At 43.0% G+C, this 11,493-nt stretch overlaps 1 protein-coding gene across 1 annotated transcript in view; it reads right to left on the bottom strand.

Moving 5' to 3' along the window:
* Positions 1-461: 461 nt before the first annotated feature.
* LOC125703476 (uncharacterized) overlaps positions 462-11,493 on the bottom strand; it is a 33,683-nt gene continuing 22,651 nt past the window's right edge. The window contains exons 7-8 of the mRNA XM_048968063.1: positions 3,006-3,225; positions 462-2,255 (exon numbers count right to left, since the gene is read on the bottom strand). Coding sequence (XP_048824020.1) covers positions 3,208-3,225 — 18 coding nt within the window. The 3' untranslated portion in view covers positions 462-2,255; positions 3,006-3,207. The remainder of the gene's footprint in view (positions 2,256-3,005; positions 3,226-11,493) is intronic.

Genomic DNA, 11,493 nt, shown 5'->3' on the forward strand with positions numbered 1-11,493 from the left:
CAGTGATTCAGTTATTACACTGACTACAAACTTCACAAAAAAGTCTTTGTATCAAATTATTCTGATAGGGTGATTTAAAGAGGCCTGTACAGTTCTGCTAATGCTGCCTGTTAATTATGGAGAAAATAATGGCAGAAAATGACAATGTTAATTTATTGAACATTATAAGGTGAGTCAAGGGTTAGTGTAAATTTTTTTTTTCCCCAGTTTTAATTATTTACTAACTATACCTGTTAATCTGAAACATGCAGGTTTTATCTTATTCAGTATCTTATCTTCTTGAATGTAATAAAACTTAGATGCTAAACCAAATTTTCAGGTTGGTGTAGTCTCATGCTTTTTACACTTACAGTTGTCTGCAACTGAAAGTCAAAGAACCTGCTGATTCTCTAGTAAGTGTACAGAGCAAAACTAAGACTGTTCAGCTGACCTCGAGAGTACTTTAAAGTTACCCAGAGAATATTTGTGTGCATGCCAAACTTCAGTGTTTGTACTTGCTGGGTAAAGTATATTTTGTCACTGTAGATTGTAATTACTAACTCTTCCTGCTTCCAAACAACTTCAAATAATAATAAATAAATAAAAAAAAAGTGGTTAGTTGTAACATTATGACTGAGAGTTCAAATGCTATTAACTTTTAAATAGCTGTAAGTTACTTTGACCTGGACCTCCTTTTTACCATTTTTTTGCTGAACAATGACCAGGACCTCAATTAACTCTCACATGCAGATCATAGCTTCTCCTTACCAGCAAACAGTAGCAGGTTGCTAATTGTTTATCTCCAGGATTAAAGCTGAACAACCCTTACTAGCTTCCTGCCAAAATCCTCCTTTATAAAGATATAAGAAAATACATGTCTCTGGACTAATACAGATTACAGGTACCACACTGAATGCTAAGTAATTCGGTTCTGTTTACACTTGTAGCTAAAGGATGGATCTGAACTAAAGGCAAACAGCAGCCACCCTCTCTTCAGAAGGCTGTCACTGTGAGTTTTGTCTTGTACTTTTACTACTTTTCTCTGTCTCAAAATATAGCGCGTGGCATGATGGTGGCCATGCACACAAGGAAGAGAGAGTTTTCCTAACCCGTGTAGGTACAGCTACTTCATCTTTACTTGCCAAGATAGCATCACTACTGTTTGTTTTAAAAACAGTATCACGTTACAGATTGTTCTTCAGTAACCAAAATACAGATTCTCTTAGCTCCATTCTGCAGGTACTTCTTCCAGCAGCAACCTGGCACTTGATTACATACTCCATTAAAAATTACAGAACTAGAAGCTGGACATTTGTTAATGATAGCTAGAATGGAATGAACAAAGTTGGGTTATTTTAGATTGCTCCAAAGATCTCTTTTTTATTTTCTCAAGAGTTTACAAAAAAAAACAGAAAAGCATGACAAGTTTTTATTTTTGCATGAAGATTTCAAGTAAGAGAAAAACTCCGTTTACTAAGCCTGAAGAATACAGAACTGAACAAATGCATTCTGCCACGCTGTAGGCACTATGTGTAAAAACCTGGTCAAAACATCAGTGCAATTGGGACTAGAAGATCAAAGCAGTGCTATTACTTTTATCTCTCACTAATGGTAAAGCAGAATGGCAATCATTTAGTGTATGAGCAATCTCACAAATCACATTTGAGACCTAAAATAGCAAGCAAAGGAGTCACTGCTAATCACCTTAATGAGCTAAGGTGCAAACCCAGTTTCAATGAATACATTGAGCCAGCTGATCACAACATAAGGAAAATGAATTCTGCTTCCTAGCTCTTGCTTTATCTGTAGCACTGTCTTTATCTGTAGCACTGCAGAGGCCTTCAGCCAAGAATTTTTTCCATCAAGCTACTCGCAAGCATAATTGTCCATCATCTACAACCTTTCCTAGCTGTTAGTTCTGGAACAAGTCCTTGTAGTGCCAGTGTTTGAAAATGGCACTTCGACTGAAGGTAGGAGTCCAGTTTCTTCTTGATGTTATCAAAAGAATCCACTCCCATATAGTCAGCTTGGCCTTGTTCCCACCGAGCCTTGCGTTCTTCTGAAGATATGGTTGGTAATACTGGTGGTGGTGGTGCCGATACCGACATATGGGACACTGCCTCTGTAACCTCTGCCTAAAATAAAAGGCAGACTAAAAAATACAGACAGATTTTGCATACTTTAAGCAAGCAACAGGCCACATAAGAGGGCAACCAAGTAGATGTTCTCATGCATAGCACCAAGCATCACCAACAAGCAGGGACTGTGCAGCTTTCCTAGCAAAATAAAACAGAGTAACAAATCATTCAAGGAAAGAGGTGGGGGAGGGAGGGTCAGGGGTTTAGTTCCTCATACCTCTCTACAAAAGCCACAAGAGAAAGCCAGAGTATAGATCAAGCCTGATAGCTGCAAACAGCTCATTAGAAAAAGTGCACAAGAGATAGAGCACATCTCCAAAGTTCTGTAACTTTAGGCTGAGAAGGATTAAAAACTTGAATCAGTCACTGTACTAATCTGAGACTCAAGTTTGCAGTCATACTACTGAATTCTGTTTAACAACTAGAATAAGAAGCATTATTTTGGTTTTGCAAGTATCAACATTTATTACTGCAAGTCTATTTAAGTAGCCTATTCCCTAATTATTGCAGGCCTACCTAGGTAGGTTGTACCATGCAAGACTGCAAGTGTATGTATACTGCATGCTCAACTGGGGGTTCTCATGTTTGAATAGCTGCAGCACATTAAGGATGAGTTTACTGAAGTTACTACACTGTCATTTCTGGTGCATCATTCTGCACTTAATTTTAAGCATAGCAATCAACTATGCTCAAGACCACTTAATATTCTTCTAATCTGCATTATTCCTTATTCCAGAAATGAAAGAAGAAAAAAAACCAAGAATCTCTGTATCTCACTAACTAATCCACACCCACGCTTTCAGTTGCACAGGAGGGGAAACAAGTGAGATCACACAAAGTCTATTCTGTTTGCATAGGTAGTTTCCACAGGAATATTAAGATACATACCAGGTTTGCACTTGTGGTATTTTCTTCATCAACTTCTTTCTGTTCTAGTAAGGGTAAAATATTAACTGTATAGGTGTCCCACCACATGTTGAGGAATTCTGGGTGAACAATTTTAGGGTCATTGATATTGCCTTCTACACTTTTTGTTCTGGAGTCATACGTATAGTTCCATGGCTTTGTGCTTCCCAGAAAATGCACCGCTTCAGTACTTGAACCAAACCTGTTGGAAAGAGAAAGTCAGAGCCCATAATTTGGAAGTATCTAGAAAACAAGTGCTTTGACTATCAGACAAGAAAAATTAACCTGTGTTTTTGTAAGTATCCAGAAAATAGAAACAGGAATATATTTAGGAGACTAAACACTAAAGGTAGGATTGTCAATGCCTACTGGGGCTGAAAGCATCACTACTTAAAACGCAAACAATTCTACATTACACAGGTCAGAATACAGCTTAAACCTAATGAACTATTTAAGTACTCACAGCCAACTCTTTAGGTAGTGATGATCACAGCTCAGGAGACAGCAGTCTCAAGCAGCCACTGCAATCAGAGCTAGTTTTAAAAGTGAAAGAAAGTCTACTGCAAAGTCAGTGATCCAGCTAGCTAAGCATTACAAGCATTATATAGTCAATGTATTAGAGAAACCCTAAATCTTTCCATAGAAGGGAACACCAGAAGGGCCTTCTACAAGAAGGCTGCCTCTGCAAAATAAAGCCTTTTATAATCAAGGCATTTCAGAACTTCTGAACTTCAGAACTTCTTCAAAAAAAAAAAAAAAAACAAAAAAAGAAAGAAAGAAAGAAAAAAGAACCAACACACAAACCAACACATTATCAGGTAGGCAGACATGTTCAAATGTTTACACTCCTCTTAAGAAAACTGCCAGTTCAAAGACACCCGAGAAAAGGAACAAAAATAAAAAAGAAGAAAGAGAGAAAAGACCAAAGTTTAAGTTTCAAGACAGGCCGGTTCTGCAAACATCGTCAGCCGCAATATGGGAAATCTCTGCTCCCTCCATTCAGATTTATACAGGAGAGTATGATTTTTGTTCTAAGTGTACATGATTTTACAGGTTTTTAAAATATTCTATTAATCCTCTAGAATCGTAAACAGCAATAACAGATTGCAGCAATACACCTGCAGACCATTACATGAGAATATGCCACAGGCTGATGTAAAATATTAATTTTGGATGTTATTTGTCATAGCGAATAGAAACAAATGGGATTTCAGTATGAAACACAACTGCCATATTGCTGCCCCATTCTTTTAGAAAAAATATGAGATATGCACCTTCACAGTTGTATCAATGCATGGATCTTCATCACGAGCTGCTGCTGCACTGCACCGCACTGTGTAACACTGCAGGCTCTCACTAGAAGGAAAGAAGAAACACTGATGAAGAAAAAAAGTGAAAACTTGAATTAATCCAGCACAAAAACTAGACAGAATCAGCTCTGTGATGCAGACAGATGGGTATTCTGCACTAAAACATTAATCCACCCAGAATGACCGAAGAGGCTGCGAAGGACTCATAAATGAGCCAAAGAGGAAAATATATTAAAAAAAAAAAAAAAAAAAAAAAAAAAGAAAGTTACCTTGTAATGACATGCAGGAACTGTGGAGTAAGAACTGCCTGCTCTGACCTCTCCGAGCACTGGTAAGTAGAAATCAGTTCTACTAACTTCCCAACAGAGTAGAGATATCCAACATGAGGCAAAGAAAAAAAGCAGAAGAGACTCAGTAGTTCTCTCTTCTCAGTTTCCTCATTTGCTGTCATAGAACTCCCTAGACATAACAATAAAAAAGGCATCTCATATACTTCATAAATCAAAACCATTCTGTTTCTTTGTGACCTGATGCCAAAACTACACTCTCAGACGTGCCCAAATTCCAGACCAGTTTTATTAGTAGCTATTGAAAAGAATATGAACAACAGCATATCAGCAGGTAACAATCAATTTGTTATCTCATCGGAAGTAATTTACAACAGAAGCATGGATGTACTCACAAGTGAAGAATTTCCATAGATCGAATAGCACATGGAAACTGGGAAAAAAGAAACTGGGAAAAAGAGGGGAGATCTAGATGAGATATAAAGAAGTTTTTACAGTAAGGTTGGTGAGGTACTGACACAGGCTGGCCAGAGAGGTGCCCTGTCCCTGCAGACGTGCAAGGTAAGGCTGGATGGGGCTGTAAGCACCTGATCGACCTGTGGGCATCTCCATTCACTGCAGGGGAGTTGGACCAAATGACTTTTAAGTGTCCCTTCCAACTCAAGCAATTCTGTGATTCTATAATTCCAGGCAGAGTCATTAGAACTAAATGTCCATGAATGGAACGAGCAGCCTGATCATTCTTAGTAGGCAAAGCCTGCGTTCAGATTCTACAGACTTTCTTGTTGAAGTCTATAAATCACAAGGGAAAAGTTAGCTGGAATTGAATAACAAGCATCAACTCTTGGAAAGGGTAGATAACTGCAGGACAAGGGGAAATGGTTTGAAGTTGAGGGAGGAAAAATGTAGGGTTGGATGTCAGGGGGAAATTCTTTACTGTGAGAGTGGTGAGGTGCTGGAGAAGCTGCCCAGACAGACTGCGAATGCCCCATCCATCCCTGGAGGTGCTCAAGGCCAGGTTGGATGGGGCCCTGGGCAGCCTGGTCTGGTATGAAATGGGGAGGTTGGTGGCCCTGCACGTGGCAGGGGGGTTGGAGATTCGTGATCCTTGAGGTCCCTTCTGACCCTGACCATTCTGTGAAGTAGCTTCTTCATTTCAGACACCTGCAGCTTAAATATGGCTTTGCTACCAGAAAACTAGAAACTGGGTGAGCAGGAAAGACGATCTGATATAAAGCATTTTTCCATGGTTATGTTGAGGCTTGAGTGAGTGCATCTTAGTGAAGCCTAAAATTAGTTTTCGCTCCCTTCTATTTTAAAGCTTGAAATAAAGATAACCTGTACCTTAATATTAAGATGTACTTCTCTGATGTCTGCTATTAACTCTGAGAGGCATCCTAATATCATACAATAACACTGAGGATAACTTTATTTATGCGACATAAAAAGTGTCTCTTTCGTGATACAAAATCAGTAACTGAGAACCACTGAGAGTTGTCTTTGAATAGACTTCCTCCTTCAGTGTTGCTAACTGGTATTTTAACTCATACTGCTCCCCCACATGTGCGCTTACCTGCCTGGTAAACAGGGAGGAACTGAACAGGGTGCAGCTTCGTCTCTTCACAAAAGCCAAAAGGGGACTGGTCTGGTGTAAAATGCCTGGAGGGAAAAAACACAACATGGGAAGTCAGTAAGAAGCTATCATCTACTCCAAGCAAGTAAACAGCAACAGCTGTAACACCCAGAGTTGATGTTTTTATACTCAACTATCCTTCATTCCTATTGCTAATACAGTTATCTTAGCAAGGCCAAGAAACACGTAGCACAGCTAGAGGCAACTACCTCAAGTTTTTGCAACCAAAAATCCTTTCTTTGCTCCTCCACAAGTCATGCATTCAGTGCTGGGATCTGATGAATGTCACGGAGTTATCTCTAGATCTGTGTCCATGACAGGAGGAGACAGGCCCACAGGCCCAGAAAAGAGGAGGGGAGTGTCAATGGTTTTGGGCCGTTTCAGCCCAATTCTGCGACTAATGGGGCTGGGGACCCAGAGACCCACACCTTAAGAAAGGGAAAAGGGGGAAGGGCAGGGAGACGGGCCTACAAATGAACAGTGGCAACGATCTGAGGAGGAAGGTTAACTTACTACATTTGATATTGGAATGCAAGATAACACAATATAATACAATGTATAATTAGAACCGAGGCTAAGAAATCAAATAAAATGAGACAGAGAGAGTGTCCAAAACCAAAGGCCTTATTGAAATTGAATTGAAAGCGAAATGGCTGGGGAGCAAGCCACACACGACGCCAGGCAGCAAAAAAAACGAGACCAGTTCCGTGACCTGCAAGGAGTTTTATCTCCCCCTCTGAATGCAAAGTCCTCTGGGGTATGCAATTCTTCTCTTCTGAGAATCGGGTACCTGGAAAATTGGCAGTCCACAGAAATGGGGCATTAACTCCTTAATTCCCAGTGCTTTTCATGATGTTATGATGTGGAGTACCGATAACAAATATGGTAAAGCCGTGACAGTGCTGAACACACACTAAAATGGATCTGAACCATTATTTAACTTTTCTTTTTTCCCCATCCCTTCTTCAACTGAACACAATGTAACATGGCGCAGCCCTCAGTCCTACTTGTCTTTCCTATTGCATCTCATCCTTTTCCTTGCTTTGCTTTGGAATTCACAGCTGGACTGCAATACCAAAGCTTCAACAGTTTTAGATAAAAGTTTAAAGGCTTTGATTACTAACAAAACCAAAGGTGTTGTTTTTTAGGGCTGAAGATACTTAGTAAACTCCCCGTCCCCAGCTGCACAAAGGGAGAACTTTTTTTTGGTAAAAAGTACTTAAGTAACCATCGCTTCAGCTGGAGTTGAACCCCACAGAACAAACAAGCAGAAGGCAGTGCCTTGATCGCTGTCAGGACTGGTGATTATTTCTGACTGTCACATTTTGTAGTAGGCTTGTTGTAAATATTAAGAAAATTGCACACAAGTTACTCCAGAATAAGGTGTGTAAAACTGCTCTGCTAGTTTGGCATGAAAGTATAAGAACTGTGGGTGGCCAAATGCTGGAAAAGGCTGCCCAGTAAGGAGCTACTCAAACTCAGCTGGATCGAGTCCTGGAAAGCCTAGTCCAGCTGATCCTGCCCAAGCAGGGAGATGTTAAGGAGAGGGACTCAGCAAGTCCCTTCCAATCTAAACTATTTTGTCATCCAGTATGCTGAGAAAATACCATCCCTCCTGATACATCACAAGCGAAGCTGTCATGTGTGCCCTTCATGGAATACAAGGATGTACAATGAAAACCGGTATTAAACATCACCAATACTGCAAAATCACCAGTTAAATCGCATTTAACTGTACTAACTCGCCACTTGCACAACATTAAATAAAGCTTAGGATTCGCAAGGCCAAGTAAGGATCTTCATTTGCATCACAGTTATCTTCACAGCAGATCAAAAAAAAAAAAAAAAGCAACAACATAAAAAATACACAGCACACAAACATCCCAGAAGCCAAAACACCAGGATTTTCCTTTCAGCAAGATGTGAGCTCATTCTGGTTACATGGAATTACTAACATAGCAGTTAACCCTTGCAGGGGAAAATGCATTTGTAATACCTGAAAAGGAGATACTGCACTTGAAAGTGCTTTTTGCCTTCTGTAGACAACTCTGTGGACTCAAGTGTGATGGGTATCTTACAAAGCTTACTTTCTTCCCCATGCAGTTCCACTGGCTTCTGACATATGACAAACTCATCTAATTCAAGCTGCAAACTATGAGCTGCAAGGTCTTCATCTTTTATACCTAAACAATGGAAATGTATCAAAGTGTTCAAACAATTCCATTTAGCAATAAGAAAACACTGACACTGATACAATATCGACTAAAAACTTCAACTACAGGAAACTAATTAGCATTGGCTTCCACAAACTATGACGTTTTGAGACGAGCTACACTAGAAAACAAGAACAATCGACTTTTCACATAAACCATACCCTGGGCTGCCTCAGAAATGAAGCCAGCAGGGCAAAGGAGGTGGTTCTCACCCTCTGCTCCCCCAGTCCTTCACAGAGCTACATTCAGCTCCGGGCCCCAGCACAGGAACACAGGCCTGTAGGAGTGGGGACACAGGAGCCCGCAGGGATGCCCAGAGGCTGAGTGCCTCTGCTGCAGGGACAGGCTGACAGCCGGGGTTGCTGGAGAAGGCTCCGGGGAAAAATGATCGTGGCCTTCCAATAGCTAAACAGGGCTTATGAAAAAGATGAAGAGACTTTTTCCATGCGCATGGAGAGACGTGACGTGGTGTAATGGCTTTAAACCGAGACAGAGCAGAGTTACATCGGATATAAGAAAGAAATTCTTCTCTCAGAGGGCAGCGAGGGCCTGGCACTGCTGCCCAGGGCAGCTGTAGGTGCCCTATCCCTGGGGGCAGTCAGGGCCAGGCTGGATGGGTTTGGGCACCTTGTCTATGGGAGGTGCCCCTGCCCACAGCAGGGGTTGGAACTGGACGGACTCCGAGGTCCCTACCAACCCACCCATTTTGTGACTCTATTAAAAGGCAAGCTGCTCAGTATAAGGCAAATCCAAAGCAACCTGTGCTGTAAACAGCCAAATAACAAATAAAAAAATGTTGTCATTTGGTTGAAAAGGTTTTCAGAAAGAAAAAGGTAGCTATGATACAAGGTTGTGTGATCTTCAACACACCTAAGTTCCAGAAAACAAATCCTAATTGCACCCAAAAATGTTTTGAGCTTTTCTATTTGGCTTTAAGTATTGAAAACAACCCAGTGTGAGTTGTCTGCGCTAAAATCCATTGTCCACCAATGAAGAAAACTCCATTTGATATCTTTCCCATCTGAAATTTTATTGACCTCTTTTTTTTTTTTAAGGTGTAGTTTCCATTTCAAGAAGCACAAACCTTTTAAAATTTCTTAAATTATAAATGAAAGATTTTCTAACAGCTTTCTGCTTGGATAACCAAGATGTTATAATCACAATATAATTGAGTATAATCAATAGATATCAAGATGTTATAATCGCAATATAATCAAGAGAGTAAGGCAAAGCAGACAACGATCACAAAAAGAGAATAAGTGGAAGAGCTTACCCTTGGGTTGAGCTCACCAGAAGACACCAGCATTGCTCTCCCCTGTCTGCACTATGCTGGACCAGGTCCAGTTTCAGGATTAGAACATCCAACTCTGTTGTTATCGCTATGTGCCTAGCGCAAAATGCAACTTCGGCAGGAATGAAGTTATCAGTGTGTAAAATCAAGGAGCGTTCAAAGTCTAATACTGTCAAAGTCTGGTTTATGACCAGGTATTTCAAACAGAACATGACTAGCTTATTCCTGCAGCGCACAAGAAGATCTCCATTTACAGGACAACATGAAATACACAGCGGAGGATCTGAAAGTGCCATTTCCACTATCGACATCTGCTCTTTTAAGGTTTCGGTGTACGACTCCTCCATCTTGTGACCCACCATCCGGACACAAACACGAGAACTGCCTGCAGACATGCATCGCCAGTTCACATAAGCTCTTAGGAAAGTTGCTTTGCTTTTCTCTTCAATCGTCACCAAATAGTCTCCTTAAGGGAAAGCAGAAGGACTGTTAAGTCGTTAAAGAACACACGACAGCGTTTGAGCTGCTTACCTGCGAACCCAATAAAATACATTACAAAAAGTATCTTAAATTCTCAGCTCTCACATAGCGTTCCAGAGTACAGCCTTTACCGGGTTTTCTTCAATGAGAGATCTCGAGCGCAAATTAATTCGCTAGGTAAACGTACTTCACGTACTGTTAAAGGAAAACACACGGCTCCAGAGCTCCGACGCTACTTCGACGGGGGCCCACTGTAAGAGCAGCGCTCTTCTCAGAGGAGACGCCGCGGCCAGGCAGCAGCTCCGGGCTCCGCGCTCGCAGAGGCCACCCGCCCGGCACTGACCTGCACGGCTGTGCGCCATGCGCAGCACGGGGCCCAGGGTGGCGAAGGAGCCCAAGGGCTCGCAGCGGCCCTCGCGGCGTACGGCGAACACCTCCACCCCGCAGCTGGCCGCCGCGCTGGCCGCGAACAGCACGTCGCGGCCGCGGCAGAACTGCGCCGGCTCCTGCTTGCAGGGCACTACTCTCTGCGACCCGAACGGGTGCAAGTTGTAAAGCCGCACCATGGCCGCCGAACACCGGCACCGCTCGGAGGTTTCCTGCGGCGGCGCCCCGCCTCGCCACCTTCCGCCTCCGCGCGCCCTTCCGCAGCGCGCGGCGCTCCTCGGGGGCGGGGCGCAGGACGCCGAGCGCAGCTCCGTGCCCCGGGAGGCCCCGCCCGCCCCCTGGACACGCCTCCGCGCCGTCACGCGCCGCTTTGTACGGGTTGCGTTATCGGGTTGCGGCGTCGGTGCTTTCAGGCGTGCTCTTGCATCGCAGCGTGTTGTGCCGTAAGCGGCGCCAGCTCCTCGCGCTGCGGATTTCGCGAGCGGGAGGCAAACCCGGAACGGAGCGCTGAAGGGAGGCAGGCGGCGCGAGGAGCGGCGCCGTGGGAGCGGGAAGTGCCGCTGTGCGGTGAGGACGGCGAGTGCTGTTTCTGAGCGGCTCTCCAGCTGCCCAGCTGCCAAGCTGGACGGCGTCGCTCCGAGCCAGATATAGAAGCCGGCGTTTACCTTTGTTGAACTGCATGCCGTTGATGATTGTCCAATGCTCCCGTAGATCCAGGACCCCCCCCAAGGCTGTCATCCCCAGTGTTAACAGCACCTTCCTCCTGTCAATCAGCGCGCTTCTAAGGATGGATTCAATTAATACAAAGATGAAGTAATAATGCTGTCAGTGATGCTGATTCTTCATCCATCCTGAGGCTTGAGCAATGT

Source organism: Lagopus muta, chromosome 1, assembly GCF_023343835.1.
Source record: "Lagopus muta isolate bLagMut1 chromosome 1, bLagMut1 primary, whole genome shotgun sequence".
In the NCBI taxonomy this organism is placed as follows: Eukaryota; Metazoa; Chordata; class Aves; order Galliformes; family Phasianidae; genus Lagopus; species Lagopus muta.